At 37.8% G+C, this 19,535-nt stretch overlaps 1 protein-coding gene across 1 annotated transcript; it reads left to right on the top strand.

Annotated features, from left to right (window-relative positions):
• Positions 1–1,127: 1,127 nt before the first annotated feature.
• LOC139731223 (ferroportin-like) lies at positions 1,128–12,610 on the top strand. The gene is made up of 9 exons (XM_071642108.1): positions 1,128–1,211; positions 3,595–3,683; positions 4,822–4,981; positions 6,131–6,373; positions 7,583–7,792; positions 8,240–8,457; positions 10,227–10,575; positions 11,043–11,240; positions 12,192–12,610. Exons 2-9 carry the CDS (start codon positions 3,636–3,638, stop codon positions 12,482–12,484), a joined length of 1,719 nt encoding a protein of 572 aa, XP_071498209.1. The 5' UTR covers positions 1,128–1,211; positions 3,595–3,635; the 3' UTR covers positions 12,485–12,610.
• Positions 12,611–19,535: the final 6,925 nt, after the last annotated feature.

Genomic DNA, 19,535 nt, shown 5'->3' on the forward strand with positions numbered 1-19,535 from the left:
ATGAGAATGCCAGCTCCATCCATGTGATGATCACTTGTTTCTTGAACTGTCTTTTCAGTATACAATATCACAAATGAAGCAAAGGCACAAAGTCCAAAGTCTACTTAATGCTTTGAAATCAACCTTTTGAAGACACTGATGTTTATCTCTCCATTAAATTAATAGTCTAACCACTAAACCCTAGATGCATCTTTCTCTGTGAAATAGAGTGTCAAGTTACTTTTGTTTTGAAAGTCAAAAATATGTGCTGCTGATTTGATAAAGATTCAGCATGCAAGATATGGACTGACTGTTTGATTTCTTGTGAAATAGCCAGGTTAATTATTGAAAACAAATACCACCCCCCCCCCTTCAATCACATGCAAGCTGCATGACCATGAGTATATGGATAGTTTACTCAAAAGTTTATGTTATGGACCACTAACTTCTCTTTCACCACACTCTTTGCATATCTTTCAGGCTACAACTTTGTAAGTGTTCATTGTATAGACTATAAATCTATTTTAGATGAATGACTATTATACCACAACACAACCTTTAGTGTCCTCTGTGTCATAACTATGTCTGCTTGTATCTACACTGTATGTACAGACTTGTTCAGAGCGATCATATAAAAGTGGTAGCTGAGCTTGTGACTTCCCATGACAGAAACTATTTCATTTCTAGAACTCTCTGCTTTTTACCTTATTTGCAGGATGATATAAACAAGGATCTCTTCTTACATTCCCATGCTGCAACAGGACGCCTTGCACTCTCACGCTGACTGAGTGCTTACGGATCTTCGCAGAAGTGATGGAGTAGGGTGTATCTAATTCTGGCACCTGTTACCAGTTGATGCAGTGAATGACAGGAGACAACTTGTCACCGCTAAGAATTGAACATTTTCTTTCAAAGTCCACACTGAAAGGAAATTTCGGAGAATATGTCTGGATATGCACGGTTTGTAGACGAGGATGAAGATTTTGAAGACGTCAATCAAAGACCATCCTCTGAGGGAGACGGAGGAAACAAACAGAAGGAGGAGGAAGAGTTAGAAGAGGAGGTAGATCTTGGCACTGTGGAGGCGATTAATCTCGGAGAGGTAGGAACACCGGGTTCCCCTGGGCAAGAGACTGGAGAGAATGGAAGTGGAGATAGAGGAAAGGAAGGAGAAGATGGAGAAGGAGGAGGAGGAAGAGGAGAAGGAGGAGATGATCTGGCAACTGAAACAGGTAGGATGTGTGTTCTATTGGTAATCTACAGTGTGGGAGATCTTCTCTTACAAATTCCAACACGTAAAACAAAAGTAATATTGGGAGACAAAGCATTTGCCTGTGCAACTCCCAAACTCTGGAATGATCTACCAGAAGTCTGGAAATCCCCAACTGTAACAGTCTTTTAATCATAACTCAAAATACATCTTTTCATTCAACTGTTCATTATCATCAAGCACATCAGAAGCTTTTGCAGCGCAGAAGAATATATGTCTTGGATACGTTTTGCGCTTTATAGATTGATATATATTATTATCATTATTATCAACACAGTTTAAATAGCTGTACATACAATGCAGCTGTCATTGGAAGAGGTAGTCTTCTAAATTTGTGTGGACAGTGATTTTTGGCCCCTAGACTCATACAGAGTACATTGTGTATGTATGTTCCTACCTGACAAAGAGGTAAGAAATCATTCATTGAAGCAATAAATGAGCAAGTAAAGTTTGTTAGGACAAACAAACTTTAAAGGAAACCAAAGCCCAGAAATGATTGTGGCTTGAGTGGAGGCAGCAATACAGTGCTCTGTAGTTACAACAAACACAGTTACAATGAAATTTCATGATGATGAAGTAGAAGTTTAGTAATAGGTCCCAGAATTATCATCATCAAGGTCTAAAATTTTGTATGTGCAAAATTTGTGTACAACATGCACTGTTATAGCGAATTTTTTGTTATTACAAAGTCATTTCTGACATTGACAATTTAAGAAAACGAATGAAATGTGCAATTCAACGATATGCAAATCGAGTATGAAATTACGTTGTAAACAGCAGAGCATACATTTGGAGAGTGTCTCTGCATGGATGATCGCTTCACATTATCGCTTTTTGTTCGCTCCCTGTGCCACACACCATTTCTGAGGAAAATTTGTGTTATTCATCCAAAATGAATTACTGGTAAGGTTTGTTATTCTGAAGGTTTGTTATTACAATTTCTCTCTCTCTCTTTTTTTTGTTGAATAAATGGCATTATTGCTAAGGTTTGTAATACCTGTTAAAGGTTTGTCATTCAAAAGATTTAGCCATGTTCGGTTACACAAAACTGTAAAACTTGAGCTCTAAATACAAACGAATACAACTTATGGGCCAACACGTTTCTATAAACCATAGGATTACCAGGTTTCTAAATATTTTGTGTAATTTCATTTTTGTATACATTACTTATTCATTTCATTCATTCATTCATTGATTGGTTCATGCACTTTTTATTCAATTAACCATATTAGCTCCTCCAAGGAGGTTATGATTTTGCCAGTGTGGGTTTGTTTGTCTGTATGGAAAATAACCAAAAAAGTTGTGAATGGATTGGATGAAACTTACAGGAAATGTTGACAATTATACACAAGGAACAGATGATTCAATGTTGGTAGTGATCCGGGCATTTTTATGAAGTTTTGAAGAGTTTTTGATCTTTTGGCAGATTGGGTCAATGAACTTGGGAGTTCAAGCTGCGCATTTTTGAGGTTTGCATACGCGCACTAAAGTGCATGCTCTGCTTGAGGCGCCGCGTATCACACAGCAGAAAGCTCATGAGGTAAACACAAGGTTTCTTTATCATTGGGAAATTGGGCGATATTCAGCATGCGTGTATGAGTGGAAATGAGCTGCTTGGCAGAGGTCTGTGCTCTTAAAGTGCTTAGTTTTGTTTGTCTTTTATTTTTTGGTGTATTTTATGTACTGGTTTCAAATTGATATAATTTACATGTAGCTTGTGCAGTGATTAAATGCTAAGGTAGTGAAAAATACCTTTGAACAGATTATTATGTGCATGGTACTTTGTATGACTGCTACAAAGACAAGTGGATTGTTGAATTTCTCAGTGACTTGTGGATTGTCCCTATCAACTCATTCCTGGATTTTGGATCAGAAAAGTTGAATTCAAAGTGTATGAGGAATATGAAGCTCATGCATATGAAGGGATTTATATTTCTCTTTCTATTTGAACAAAACCTATTCACTGGGCTCTAAAGGTGATTGAAGTACGTAAATTTTCTTTCATTTCAGAATTTCACAGAAGCATTGCAAATGATAAGAGGTAGCCTCTGTGCAAACGAAATAGTGGCACTTTTAGCAGATTTGAGATCATGCTTTAGAGAGAAAAAGCAAAATTTTGTCAAATTTGTTGTGTTCTATTTTGTTTTGTTTTGTTTTGTTTTTGTGTTTGTGTGTGTGTGTGTGTGGGGGGGGGGGTGGGGTAATTTGCATTCCGATAATCATTTTGCAATTCCACCTGGAAGATTAAAGGGGTTCCAATGTAAGTGCATGGACGCTTATTTTGCTACCTACATTTCATTGTCTTCATTGCCCATGACCTTTGACCCTACACTTTCACCAATAAGCATCTCCACGATGGAGCATCGCCGCCTGCTACCGCTGGTTGATGAGCAATGCTATGCTACTCTACACAAGCCAAGCCTTATCAGCATGGGTGAGAAATATGATTCATATGTTTATCAAAGTTCATATTCATGTATACATGTATAAAAGTACATGATAGCAATTTAAATGATTGTTAAAAAGTTGATATCATCGACATATTTTTTTAATCTTCTGACTATATGAAATGAATGACAAGAGAACAGGAAATAAAATTCACAAAATCCATGGAATCATGGGGGGGGGGGTGAAATCTCCCCCCATGTCATTTTACACAATAATTTTGTAATGCGAGAAAGCTGTTCAACTTCAAGTCTCACATTACAAAATGAGACCAAATTTGCAATGTCCGCATGTTACAATACCGCACCCATTGTAACTGCATGCCACCCAAAAAAGGGCATAATTTTGTGATGTTGTGTACATTTCCAGTGGAAAATGGTGCTTTGTCATATTAATCACTGTAATTGATTATTCTTATGCCAGTTATGTTAGAAAAGTGGTCAGTGACAATTTCAAATAAACAAAAAAGTCAACAAAAATGTATAAGAAATTCGGAAGCAATAAAAGACATAAGAATGGTACTTTTGGGTATGTCCAGCCTCCATATCAGTTTTTATATTTTGCTGAGGATTTCACTCTCATCAGTCAGATCTGAGCAGTTTAAAACAAGCTTATTCTTTGTGTTTCTCTTTTCCAGATTTATTTTAGTATCTTTTGATTAATATGAAAAAAGTGATGGGGCTCAAGCTGATTCATATAATTTTTACAGGTGTAGAACCTTATAAAGACCCATTGGCATAGGGCCATGGAGTTGGAAGGAAGGCCTGACTTGAATATACATGTATTCACTTGTTACTCCATGAAAAGAATTGTGTACAGATTTAATAGTGGTCTCTATACATTGACACACACTGCCGAAGGATCCCAACTGGACTTGAAAATTGTTTACCCAAATAATCAAGTGTACAGTTTGATGCACATGTTTGCTGATGGGCAATTCTATTCTAGCAGACTTGCCCTTGTTGTAGTTTTAAAATGTACCACGATGGACTGCTAATGAAAATCGATTCAATCGGGCTACCCTTCTTTCCCCACGCTACTGGGTCTTTTAGTGAGTGCCATGCCATAATTTGACCAAAAAAAAAACCACTATACATGGAGTAAACAATTGCTATTATTGTTGTCAGGGTGATCGCATGTGGAGCTTTGCGGTGTCCTTGTACTTGGTGGAGATAGAGGAACAATCACTCCGCCTCACAGCTATATACGGCCTGTGTGTGTCGGGCTCGTCGTTGCTATTTGGAGCAGCCGTCGGCAGATGGGTGGACAAGACGCCGAGACTTAGGGGTGGGTATTCTGTGATGCTGTATTCATACTATGTATAAAGCCAGTCACTGCATTCGTAGGATATATTGCATGTCATTCTTCACTGCTCACAGGATCAGTGACAGAGACTCAGATTTACTTGATATGAGACATTGCACCCTGGGAACAATTGTATAAGTTTGTAATACATTGTAATATTAAACATTTCATGAACAAAACATTCAAGGAAAACACTGAAACAAATATAGTTCACTAGATAAGGGATTAGAGAACAGACAAAATGTAAAAGTTGCCAATCAATATTCAGTCAATGATTCAAGGGAAATATCCAAACAAAGTTGTGGATACAGTGAATGCAGAAAACTTATTATATTGCGATTTGGTGTATTTTGAGATCAATCTAGTTGGAGGAAAATTTTGGTTTGGTGCTCCAAATTTTGTTATTTTACACTTTTGATCTCAAAATGCACCAAAACAACTCATTGTCCTGACAAATCACATCAGCCAGACAAGTTTATGGAAGATGAATTTTGAGCCTTTCTGTGAACTATGTTTTGGCTGTAAAGACAGTAACATTGATGTAGAATAGCAGAATTGGAAGAGGTTATTAAAAGTGAGATTGTCTGAAATGATTAACAGTAACTGAACATATCAATGTAATAGGGGAAGGATATGCTCTTTCACAATAATGACAGGGTGATAGAAGAATTTACAGAAAGTTTTTTGAAATCATCAGGCTCTGAAATTTTAATATGCAGTCAAAGAATCTGGTCAATTAAAAGAATGTAATATGACTGAAATCTTGGTATATGTAGTTCAAGTCCTTTACAGGACATGGTAAAGATAATGAATGTGCCAACCATTCTTCTTTAGAGCATTTTGCTAGATCACATATCACCAGTGAAAACAGTCACAGTATTACATCGACCCCCGCATTTCAAGCTTGACACTGATTATAATTTCGTGGGTAATACTTCAGGGAATAATTTTCCTGGTATCGCATCACAATTTGCTATGCATTTTTACACCACTGCTACACAAACTAACTTTTGTGTAGCAGTTTTCTTACATAGAAGTGTACAGGATATCATTGAAGATATTTTTCACCAGCTGAAATTGCTAATCAAATTTGAGTTTGAAAATTATTCCCTGTACTTGACAAACTTGCAGCGGCCAGAACATCACTAATCATCCAGAACAGCTCCGTCATCATCAACGCCTGCATCCTCTGCACCGTGCTTCTCCTCAAAGAAGACATCCTGCCCATTTGGAATGGCGCCCTCTACATCATCTGTCAGCTTGTCATCATCCTTCTGGGGACGATCGCCTCGCTGGCGTCGCTGGCGGAGAAGATCTGCATCCAGAAGGACTGGGTCGTGGTTGTTGCAGGAAATGACAAGGAGGTGCTAGTCAGTAAGTAGTTAAAGGAGAAATCCAGTCCAAATATAAGTTAGTCTGATAAGAAAGGGTAAAATGTTACAAGTTCAACAGTAAAATTTTGATTGAAATTGGTTGAAAAAAAAAGTTATGACATTTTGGAGTTTTGCTAGTTTTTCAGGAAAGAGTTCTTGAACGGTCAATTGGATGCAAATGGCAAAGGGAGCATGTCATTCCCTCACAACTTGCCATATAGTTTGTACATAAAATTTGTAACATTTCCAGTTTTTCATTCAAATGCAATGATGCTTGAGGCTCAAATCCTGATATATCTAACTGATCACTATTCTGAAGTTATTCAACCAGGAATAATGGCATGTTTCCGACTTCAACGACAGAAACATTGAATTTTCATCATGTTTTGTACACTATCAATGGAAAATTGTGTGGTTATGACATGGTAAGCTCACTCATTTGCATATTCATATACCCACTGTACAAGAACTGTTTTGCAGAAGTTACAAAACTTCAAAATGTCATAACTTTCTTTATTTTCATCAACTTTCAGTCAAATTTTTAGTGTTGAACTCGTAAGATTTTACTCTTTTTAAAAAAATCAGACTAACCTATATTTGGACTGGATTTCCCCTTTTAAAGTGTACAAATGTTATATGAAGTGTCAACTTGACCTTTAACCCTTACATTACAGCATTTTGCATCATGTGTCTCCATTTGATTCATTGATTATTTGTTTTTTAGATTCCGAGAATTAGAAATAAAATATGTTAAATTGCAAAGTATGCATCCAATACATTAACCTGTTGGAAGACAGTTTGATTTTGCTACAACACGCACTTCCAATAGACACCTGCCCGAGTATACTCGGACTCATCCTAATATCGTAGATAATTATAATTGCAATATTCAACATGAGTACCAGCAGTGAGTAAATGCAATATTTAAAGAAAGAAAGTATGGGAGGACCAAAAAGCTCACGTGAACTTGACAGTGACATTATAATGAAGAGAGGATGAGCATGAAATTTATATGGTAAATGACAAGATTTTGCTTAAATGTAATAAGTAATTAAATGATGACATATGTTTTTAGCAATGCACGCTCATATTTCCCTTGCAATATAATTTTGCTTAGTAATCGTTCCTATTTCCAGTAAACTCTTGCACACATTTTTGCCACATCATTCTAATTGCTAAAAGTACATAAATGTGAATTTCCCACCAACAGATCTGAATGCCAACATGCGTCGCATTGATCTCCTGGTCAACATCGTGGCCCCCATTGCTGTCGGCGCAATCATGTCGGCCTCCATGTTGGTTGGAGGCATCTTCATCGCTGCCTGGAACGCTGGCTCCATGGCCATTGAGTACTGGAACCTCCACCGGGTCTACAGAAATGTCCCGGAGCTTGCCATGAAAGGTGGTGTGAAATATACAGGTGAGCAAAGATCTATTCAAATTCTGGTAAAAGTCTTATCAACCATTCGGAAACATACGCCATTAACATGGAGATATGATGCATACCATGTAAACAATGAATGGTCTTGGATCCCCCGGAAGTAGAACTTGTCGTATAGGCGACTTCTGTTATAACAAAGTCCTCGGGATCAGCAGTTTCGTTTCACTATATCAAAATTTGGTTATAACTGAAATAGATAAAAGATATATAGATAATAATTTGGGACCTGAATTATTACCTGATTGCATTTTGAGAATTTCATTATAACCGTGTTCTGCATAGTTAGGGATGGAGGATAAAAGTCCGTAGAGTACCCACATGGAGTGGAAATAGTGGCACAAATCAACACGTAATGAGTCATGCTGGGATGTCTGTCTTTGTCTAGTTTGGATTCTCATCATTTTTTTTCTCTCTCTTCCCGACAAGATGAGGAGAATGAGCAGAACCAGTACTCTGAGATGACCGAACCCGTGTCACCAGAGAGGGACGTTTCCATGGACCTGCCCTCCTCTCCAGCGCAGAGTAAGAGCGAGGAGGATGACAGGGAGAAAGAATTTACTGAAATCCCCGTCACTCCCCTGCCGTCTGAAACACCCTCTCAGCCAGCAGAATCAAAGAGCAACAAAATTGTTGTAAAATTAAAGGTGTGCAGCTACACAGTCATTTCATGTGTGTTCAAATCAATAAAATTACAGTGTACTCCCATTATAATGAACACGGTTAATACAAAATTCCAGTTACAATGAAGTAAAATTTCAGGCCGCAACATTATCCACTCTATGTATTTTTATTGTTTATTTGTTCGGTTACAACAGAAAACTGCCGTTCCCTAGGACTTCGTTATAAACTTAAAGGGAGTCCACTGTAGAAGATTATATTCATAAGTCACCACTTCATAATCATTATACCCCCGCCAAACGAAGTTTGAAGGGGGTATATAGGAATCAGCGGACGGTCGGGCGGTCGGTCGGGCGGTCGGTCCGTTGCAAATCTAGCGTCGCGAACTACTTCCTCAGTTTTCAGCCGATTCCCATAAAACTTGGCACAGATGTGTGCCTTGGGTTGTAGATGTGCAAGACGTATTTTTTGACAGTACCCAAAAGTACGTTGCCATGGTAATGGCATATTATGGGCAAAAATGGGTACAAATCATGCGTCGCGAACTCCTCCCACAGTTTTTGATCAATTTTTATGAAATTAGGTACAGATGTTCATCTGAATATGTTAATGTGCAAGACACATATTTCCGCAGTGGCAAAAAGTGCGTTGCCATGGTAACGGCATGTTATTGGTAAAATATAGGGCAAAATGCTTCATGGCAAAACTGCTTCATCAGTGTTCTTCCAATTCTCATGGAATTCATATTGAATGTTTGTCTTAGGATATAGGTCAGCATGACACATTTCTTGACAGTGACAAAAAGTATGTTGCCATGGTAACAGCTCACATATTATGAGCCAAAATGATGGAAAAGTTTGTGTTGCAAACTACTTCCTCAGTTTTTGCCCAATTTCCATGAAACTTGGTACAGATGTGTGCCTTTGGTTGTAGATGTGCAAGATGCATTTTTCGACAGTACCCGAAAGTACGTTGCCATGGTAACGGCATATTAATGGCAGAAGATCAAGGAAAGATCTTGCGGATTTAACTACTTCCTCAGTTTTTTTACCAAAGCTTATGAAATGTTGTTTGGACCAAAGCTTATGAAATGTTGTTTGGCGGGGGTATAACCAGTCGCTGTAGCGACATTTCTAGTTTTGTGATTGTTTTGGTCTGGAAAAGAAGAAATATTCATCTGTTATCCTACACAGTTTTATAAATGTAGAAAAATCATCAAAGAAGCGTAACAGTGAGCTTCCATGAATATTGGATATTTGATTAAATAGTTTTTAAATTCAAGGTTTTGCAAGTTCTCATAAAACTGATATTGGTTTCAATCATCTATGCAAGTTAGATAAGATGGTGATGTCGCCTTGAGGTTGCGACTGACCCGCATGAAAACACTCTTATCTAAATTTCCATGTGTGAAGTTAAACCTCAATTTAATAGCTTGCATCCCTCACATCAAAGTTCCCCATTGAACATAAAAGTGTGTTACGGGTGCTACAGGTGATCAAAGAACTTATGGTAAGAACAGAATTAATGAATACATGTTTCTATTGGGAATTGATGAAAAAGTACAAGCATGTCAGTAGTGTGTATCTAACATGTGTGATAATAATGTGACTGTATTACTCTCTGCTTTCCCATCTGTAGTATCATTTTAGCTTCAGGTAAAAGCATATCCTCATCTAATATGTAACAGAGTGTGTAGAATGTATTACAGCTGGTACTGATTTAATAATACTGTATACATGCTGTTTCCTGTATCAAATTTTATTTCCCTCTCTTGTGGTCCTGGAACATGGTCCAGGACATGTTTGAAGGCTGGAAAGTGTACCACTCCTACGACGAGTTCTGGGCAGGACTGGGTCTGGCCTTTCTCTACATGACGGTGCTGGGCTTCGACTCCATCACCAATGGCTATGCCTACTCTCAGGGCGTTCCAGAGTGGGCCATTGGTCTGGTGCAGGCTTTTGGGTCCATCTCTGGCATTGTGGGCACCCTGCTCTTTCCCTTCATGAGGAACCGGGTGGGCCTGGAGCGGTCCGGGCTCTACTCCCTCTCTATTCAGATCTCCTTTCTGATGCTGTGCCTGGGGTCTGTCTGGGCCCCAGGAAGTCCAATGTTATATGACTACAGCCAGGACAGTCCTACACCAGGTAAGTCACTGCATTTGATTTCAGGTATTATTATTAATTATTTATTTTTTTTAAAATTCCCAGTAGCAACATTCATAGAATTGATGGAAAAGTGATCATTGTACATGTTAAAGATTTTGTTCGTGTGATGTCTAAGCAAGGCCTCACGATCAGCAGTGGAGTGGTCACAGGTGTTATTTGTCTGACGTACCACTTCTCCTTTATAAGAACATCCTTTCACGCCATTGCAGAATTCTCAGATGATCTTAAAGAATTTTAGTAGAGGAGATCAGTGATGCTTAAATATCGTTTCCAGGATGTGATGCATTCACTCCAAATTTCATTGTTACCCAGCTTTCCCAGTATTAAAGGTTGTTGGTCAAAGTAGACTCTCAAAATGAGTATTTGTAGACCTCACACTTTTAGGGGCCCATCCACCTGACTGTGACCCCACTTTACCCTTTGTTTGAAACCACACATTCCAACAGGTCAAGACCAGAATTTCACCCTAACTACAGCATCACTGAATGTGTCTCCAAGGGGGTTTGTCACGAGCAGTGCCCTTCCCACCACACCCTCACCGGACTTCTCCAGGGTACAGTGCAAGTACAACGGATCGGACGAGCAGCAAACATCTTACATCTCCATCTCATTGTTCTTCTCTGGTCTTGTGTTCTCCAGAATTGGTCAGTGCCCCTTGCTTTAGGTTAAAGGCATAATTTACCATTTGCAGATGAAACAAAAACCCAGCATTAGTGCTTTAAAATAGTTCTAAATATGAGCTAGGGTTAGAAACAACTACCATAAAATTTGAATCTGTATAATCAATGTCAAGTATTGTTGAATACACAAAATGTGAACAATAGTTATAATAAAAATGTTTCCAGACTGAACCGTCTGCAGTTATGGTTTATTGAGAAAAATACTGATATCTCCTTGTATTTTAGGCTTTATTGCGAAAATTGTACCTGGTAGGGTGTTTCGTGATACAACAGACCTACACATATGCATTAATAGTGATGTCTTGAACATTTTTTAAATCACTGCTTCCAAAGGTAAACAGGGCCTCTAATGTGGTTTCATGTCATATCTTCGAGTTCTGGTTAAGGTGAGAATTTATCTTGTAACGTTATGCAAGATATTCAGTAACCACTCTATGAGATGTCAAAGAGCATGCAATTCTAAGGGGTATCTCAAGTTTATTTGATGAAAATCAGTTTTGAAATGGCTGAGATATCCCAAAACAAGGTGAAACAAAGAGATCCTAATTAAAGGTGTTTCCTGTCGCCTTATATTATTATCACTTTTTTGGATATCTCAGCCATTTGAAAACCAATTTTCATCAAAGAAACATCGAATCCTTCTTGAAATTACATGCTCTTTCATATTTCAGAAGAGGTTTCTCATTATCTCACTTAGGAATGTTCAAAACATGAATCCCCACCTCAACCAGTACTGTACAGTCCCTTTAAGCAACACATTGAATAATGATCCGTACAGATGTATTCTGGAGCCATTTGGAAAGAGTCCTCTGTGTAGCCAAGCTTGTTCTGGAGAAATGATTTTAGGGAGAAATGAGTGGAAGGAATTAACTTGAATGCATGGTGTGTCTTGTGCTCTTTTTGTGGGCTATCCAGGTCTGTGGTCCTATGACCTCGTCACCACACAGCTCATCCAAGAACAGGTGCGGGAGACAGAGAGGGGGGTGTTTAATGGCGTCCAGCGCGCCATGGAATGCAGCTTTGACATGCTGCACTTCATCCTGGTCATCGTGCTGCCCTGTCCTGAGACCTATGGCTACCTCATCATGGTGTCCGTCTGTTTCGTGGCCTGTGGCCTGCTCTGCTTCATGGTCTACTCCCGCATGAAGCGTGGCCATCTTCTCCACCTCGAGAAACTGGCGCCGTGCATGAAAAATGGCCATGTCTGAGCCCGCCACTAGATCGGACAATCCTGACGAAGGATGTGCTTGTTCTGCTGAAGTCACATCTTGACCTCGCTCCCATCCTAGACTGGCTGTTCATCCAGACATCTCACCATTCTGTCCCACCTGTGGTCTGGGTGTATACATGCTTGTAATCTGAAAACTGAGAAATGAGAGCCATGTGGACCAATGTGTATATCAGGCAGTGTCAGCAATCCAAAATATTTCTCTATCTTTCACATGAAGAGAGATACAAAATATGTGACCCAGACATAGCTAGAGTATTGATAGTGATTGGTACTTTGGACTACTGGAGGTAGTATCTCTGCTATCGTTAAGGAGAATCTGGTATGTATCTCCAAAACGTTACTCTGAACCAAGACATTGTACATGGATAACCCACTGGAGGATAACATCTCAATTGCTGAAATTTCTTGTATTCCTGATTATCATGTTTATGGCCGTGTGGGGTGAATCAGGCATATTACTTTGTGCTGGGTGTGTATCAAGGGTTGTGGTGCTGGGTATTGTAACCTAGATTGCATATGAAGTTACTGCAAGTACGATGAAAAATTGAACAAGCAGTACAATTAAATGTCATATAGGGGGTTTCGACAATTGAAGCAAGCATTTCCAGTAAGCTTGAATGGGGCAGGAGGACAAAATGTTAAAGTTTGCAAGCTTAGCTCAAAGTCTTTACCATCAATGACTACTTTAGAACTTTGGAGCACTCAATGAAACAATTTCAAACAGGGTTGGACATGCTGTAATGAAATTGTTCTGTGTTATTTATAGAAGAGCCTCATGCAATTAGATTTCAGTTTCCAAGTTTCAGAATTATACTGTTGTTCGAATAGATTAAATCAGGCTTGGTAAAGAACGGAGTCAAGCAGGTAAACCTTTTTCCGAGGTTAGTCCAGCCATGATCGTGTATAAGGGGTCAGAGTTTGAATGCGAGGATGAAACATGTGACAGATCCCCTCGTACCTTGGAGCAGATTGAATTTGATTGATATTTAACCATCTGTGCTGCAATATTTTTTTTTTGTTTTACTTTGATGTAATATTCTTTTAAAGATTTGTTGGAGGAATCTATAACAGATATATCATGCACTGTTTTGAGTCAGTTGTAAAATTATGGATCCCTAAATGACTGAAATTGCACTACTATCTGACGGATGTAGCCCAAGAGAAAATAGTGATATCCTGCTGCTGCAGAATCCATAATTTGAACCAGAGCTTCTCAGTATATATGGTATACAAGTTCATCAAAACATTGGATCAGGCAGAGATCCATGGCATGGCATTGACTGTAGGCTCTGATGTTTTCCACCAAGTAGCAGTAGTACAAGACTTAGTGCTATCGTCAAATGGGGAAAAAAAAAAACCTCCTTGGATTGACTTGATGTAGTTCACTTGATGTTTGAAAGAAAGAAGAAAAGGATGAAGGCACTTTACAATCTTGGGAGAAATACACAAGATTTGTTACAGAGGATATTTTTGATATTTTATACTTAAAAAAACAAAACAAAGGTAGCTGATGTTGATGTGTGCAGTGCTCTAAATACCTCATATTCAGAGAGAAAGGAGACTTTGTAGGTAATGTTTTTACTTCTAAGGGTATATAGTGTTATAAAAACTTACTTGCATGGCATATATATGTGCATTGTATTCATAACTTGTAACAAAAAGTTTCATTTCATTGTAATTATTCAGACATACTCATTGATGGTGACGTTTCTATCTGCCACATGTCTTGTAGTAACCTGACCTGTTTGTTTGTTTGTATGCTTTTTGAACACATATGCATAATTCTATATGTTATTCAGGTTATTTTTCCATCGTGTGTTTGTGTGTATTGTGGTTCTTAGAGTGATTTCAAATATGAAGATTATTTGAGTACTTGAAATGATTATCTTGATGTCATCTTTACTGTCTTCACAGCTTCCGTCCCACATGTCATACCTTGCAGCAGCAAGAATTTTAAATGTTAGGGTGCTTCATGTGTACAATTCCCCTCCCTTCTCACCTAACCATTTTGACGGATTGTAACTATTAACTGTCACTCTGTAGTTGCATGGGGCACCCCAATGATTTTACTGTGATGGTTGCTTCTGGCATTTGGTGTTCCAACTCACTCTCACTAATAATGCTTTTGGGTCATTAAACAAGAAACTGTCTTATTCATGAGATTCAGGTTGCATTCAGACTGAATTAAATATTTGATTAAGGCTAACATTTTGTGCTGCCGCACAATAGGGCATCAAAAAATCCTCTTCTTCCTCTCTTTCTATGCAATACTGGTGTATATTTTGTTTTCTTTTCAAAAGCAGTATTCCTTTGGCTTCATAAGATCAAACATTGTTTTAAGTGATTCTATATTCATAATGAAGATATGAAAGAGAACTTGACATTTTTTTGCAGCTGCACAACCTTACCCAATGCTGCTAATGAAATAGATATTCATTAATGAACGATATTTGTTTACCAGACAGTGCTACTGAGTGACTGATATTTTTTTTTTTTTTTTTTTTTTTTTTTTAGGGAGAAAAGAAATGATGTAGATTTGAATAATTAATTTTTAATGCAGTGTTTCAGAATAGTCTAAAAGATTTAGACTTTTTAATATGTTTTCCTTCTGTATGTTGCAACCGCTGTAAAAAGTCCATGAAAAATGAGTGCATTTGATGTTTTCTGTTGGTATTCCATCAAGGTGTCTTTCAGATTCTGTCCTTGCAATAATGATGTGGTATGTAATCAAGTGTCACAGAACTGTGCAATAATCAAGGCAAGCACCAAGAAAAGAGAATAGAAATACATTTTTGCATTATATATATTTTTTTTCTTTTTCTTCCTCCCTCCATAAGAACAGGACGTGACAAAATAAAGAAAAACAAGTTTGAAATCAGCAGGAGACAGGGCACCCTTGTATAAAGAAGTCATGAGGAGAAATGTGTAGGAAAGAAACATCAGGGTCCTGTTGCATATTAAAAAAGAAGATGCCATCAAACATAAAGTCAGAAAATCAAACGTAAGTCCCTGAATATGCAATTTTGATTTGCCGATACCTGACTTATGCTTGATTTTCTGACTTATTTTTGATTGCATTTTATTTATTTATATTTTTTCTAATGCAACTGGATCCAGGAGTATGTCTTCTGATGGCACAAATGCACATGATGGCAGTATGTTGTTGAAAGTTAATTGAAAAACTGTCCTGGTTGTCATATCTGTCCCACTCAGTTGAAAATGTATTACTAGCTGGACTACGTTCAATGGGATTTTTACCTTTGATAATATGTTGATGTAAAAAGATTGTCATTATCATTATAGCTGTGTGTATTTGCATTTGATAAAGGTTCATTTGTTCACTCCCATCTTTTTTTAAGCAGGTTCTCTGTAGGCATGACAGTGAAAAAAGACCCTTAAAAAAAAAAGAATATATCATATTTCAAATGGGATTTGCCTAGTCAGCTGTTTATTGATGTATCTTGACATATGATACTGAGGAATAGACAGACAAAAGTTACGAACATTTCTTGTTGAATCAGGGCACAATTTGGATATGTGTAAGGGCTACTATTGCCTTTCTCCATGTACTTGAAGAATTTATTTTAGCCATCTTTACAAAAGTTATGAGAAGTGTGGAGCAAGTGAAAACCTTTGAACTGAAACTTTGATTTTGTAATGTAAATTTTGATACCTGTATTCTTTGCAGTTATGACCGATGATTTAAAACCCGTGTGGCTAGGTGTCAAGTACTGTCTTCGCCAAACATTTGGCGAGGTTTTGCTTTCACGATTTTCCCCGAGACAGGTGCTGTTCGCAAATTTAAAGACACGCAAAAATATTAACACTGATCCCTTGCACGTACAGTTGAACCTCTCGTATCCGGACAAGTCGGGACTGGGGCTCATCTGGATAAGGGATTTGGCCGGATACGGGAGACTCAATGCTTTATACATGTACTGATGTAGCCCATTGTAGTACCACATGTAGTAATGTGTATACTGCAACCTTTTCATTGTTACACTCAGTAACAGACCCCAAAATAGAGGTTCGTGTTTGCAAGAATGAAGTCATTTTCTTTTATAAATTCTTGGGATGATTTACCTAAATAATGATTAAGAAATGTATCAAGTATATGTATTTCATGTGTGTTTGTGTAGGAGTTCTCAAGGAGTTGGGAATCCCCCTTTCCTCCCATAATTATTTTTAAAAAATCATGGCGAGATTGCGTCCGTATAATAGAGAGATCCGGATAAAGGGAGGCGGGATAAGAGAGGTTCAACTGTACATGTATACATTTCTCCATTTGGCACTGTACTCCATGATCGCGAATTGAAATCGTTGGAAAGTCCTGATTCGCGAAAATTTCGACTCACTGAATATATTCAGTAGTTGCAATATTCATCGCAGATAAAAGAGGAAGATCAGAGAGATATCGTGTTAATTATGACATGTCTTTTCGATGCCCATCACTTCCACTACATTCTTACTATAGGCCCTACCTCTTAAAATTCAAACTTACTACACATGTAGGGTACCCTTTTTCTGTGTGTGTATCTAACAAAGTACAGGTGACAGGAGAATCAGTGACATATGAAACTTCAAGGAACTGTTTAGTGAATGATGGTTTGATATATAGTGTAAGTGGCTTTGATTTGATTATACACTTAAGGAAGTTGAATGATGATATAAGAGTAAGTTTGGTTGGTAGAGGAAAGTTAGCTTGACCACATGGCTAAAAGATTATGCAATTCAACTCGCATCTTCCTTTACATTTTTTGGCTTTTTAAATTTTTCACCAGAACGCTGTCATGTTTGGTTCCTTTTGATTTTGATAGGTAATCTTGCAGATGATAGAATGGTACAGTGCTGTCCTTTTCAGATAATCATATACATGCATATTTTTGTTTCCAAATTATGAGGCTTGTTGATGGAAAAAAAAAAAGATGGATAAATGTGGAAATAAGATGGAGGGAGCATGCATGGATGTGCAGAAACACGTTGGAGTTGACAAACTTGTCTCAGACACACATTGGCATAACTGCCATTGATAACTTTGTAGATTAATGGTGACTTTTATTAGCTTTAGATCCAATTTGTGTGATTTGTTATTAATGTGAGCCATCACGGATCACAAAGATCTTCCAAGAAACTCATTGTCTGTTCTTTTCATTTCAGTCCATCACTTATTCAAAGTTTCGTTTCAGTCATATTGGATACTTTTAAACTCTACACAATGTACAATGGTGTATATGGAAACAGTTTTAGTGCCACGATCTAGCACTGTTTTGGAAATAATGGGAAAAGTCAAAAGCTGTGCATGCTAATTTTTAATATTGTGTGCAATGTCATGCTTTCATTCATGCTTGCTATTCAGTTAAAATGTTGGCAGTTATGGTGCTTTTATTTTAAAATGTCTGTGATATTGCATCTATTATCTTTAAAATCTGTATTACTACTACAATGTATATGAAACGTCTTTGGTGTGAGAGTGCTATATGTATGAAATTTGTGGGTATGTCTGATAAAAATTACTAACATCAATTAAAAGAGTCAAGCATGACAAATTTATCATCAGAAATTGTAGCATTTAGTCAGTGCCATTTGTTTAAATGTTACTTGTGATGAATGGTGGTGTGCTAAAGTTTGCAGGCACAATTCCTTGTTGGTCATGAAGGAGTGTGCACCAAGACTACTGTATCCATCACTGGCACTGTTATATGAGTAGCCTCTCCTTGTTGGGTGAAGCTCCTGTAACAGTACAGGGCCTATCATGGGATAGTGATAGTGGCGCATGTAGTAGTCTTGGCGCAGACTCCTTTACAACCAACAAGGGTTTGTGCCTGCAAACTAAGTACATACACCTGTATGCCGTGCTATCTGCATGGACCCTGCTCCCTGCAGAGATTCTACTCTCCCCACCCCACCATCTCCCATTCCAACCTTCTTATCTGCCCGTAATACTGTATACATTTACACAACATTTATCCACACATTCAAGTGAGTCCTGTACAACTACATCAGACACAACACTTCCTCACTACACACACTGCCCAAAATTTTCTCTAACACTCGAAAGCACATTCTTATAATGCAAGGAGCACAATATACTGAATGGGTATTACACATTACTTTGCAGGGTTATTTTTTTATTGTTTCATGTTGTTTATTTGTATGTTCTTTGTCCTTTTTTTTATTTTTCTAAATCAGTACAAACATGGACATATGTGAGCTGATATGTACCATGATTCAAAACATCTCTTTACAATGCATCTTTTACTTTACTTGGTAGGATGGTGACAAAAATTACCAATTTAGACTTGATTTCAAAAAATTGCACTCTGCCATTTCTTTTTTTTTCAATATGACCTTTACATGCAACTTTTGGGGAAGACATAATAACTTTTCATTGGTATTTCAGAATTCAAACTTACAGTAACCCATCACTTTTACGTATGGGCTTCTTGAAAAGACAAGACATATAAATATATTACCAACAATAGGAGAACAGAACTCTAGAAATTTATCAATACATGTATCAACAATCTACAGTTATGGTTTAATAAGAAAAAAATACTGATATCTCCTGTATATCACCCATATATTGGTGTCTGACTGGCAGTGGTCTGTAATTCTCGACATAGGATCCCTTGTTGATGACCCTCTCCTATTAACCCCCACTGTGCTTTGAGAGTTTCTTTTTCTTCTCATATGGCAGGACTTCAAGAAGTGTCCAACGCCATCCCTGTGCAAATCTCTGTGGCATCCAAATGCGTCCACTGCTTGTAGGCGTCTACTTCAATTGCACTTAAATTTCATAAACCTAGCACTGGAATATGTCGCCCAAGTGAACCATTTGCAGAAAAAAAAATGAAGTTAATTAGCCTGTTTACAACATTATATGATACATTCCTGAAACTTATATCTTTAATTTCCAAGAAAGACTATTTGCATACCATTGACTCGTGGATCATGCCCTAGCTAGGTGTACTGAACCATGGTTTTCTTCATCTCCCTTTTACCTGTTCCTTACTTCATACTAGCGTAAC

The sequence above is a fragment of the Diadema antillarum genome, unplaced genomic scaffold (assembly GCF_040938485.1).
Source record: "Diadema antillarum isolate AM-2024a unplaced genomic scaffold, OU_Dant_1.0 seq00000367_RagTag, whole genome shotgun sequence".
In the NCBI taxonomy this organism is placed as follows: Eukaryota; Metazoa; Echinodermata; class Echinoidea; order Diadematoida; family Diadematidae; genus Diadema; species Diadema antillarum.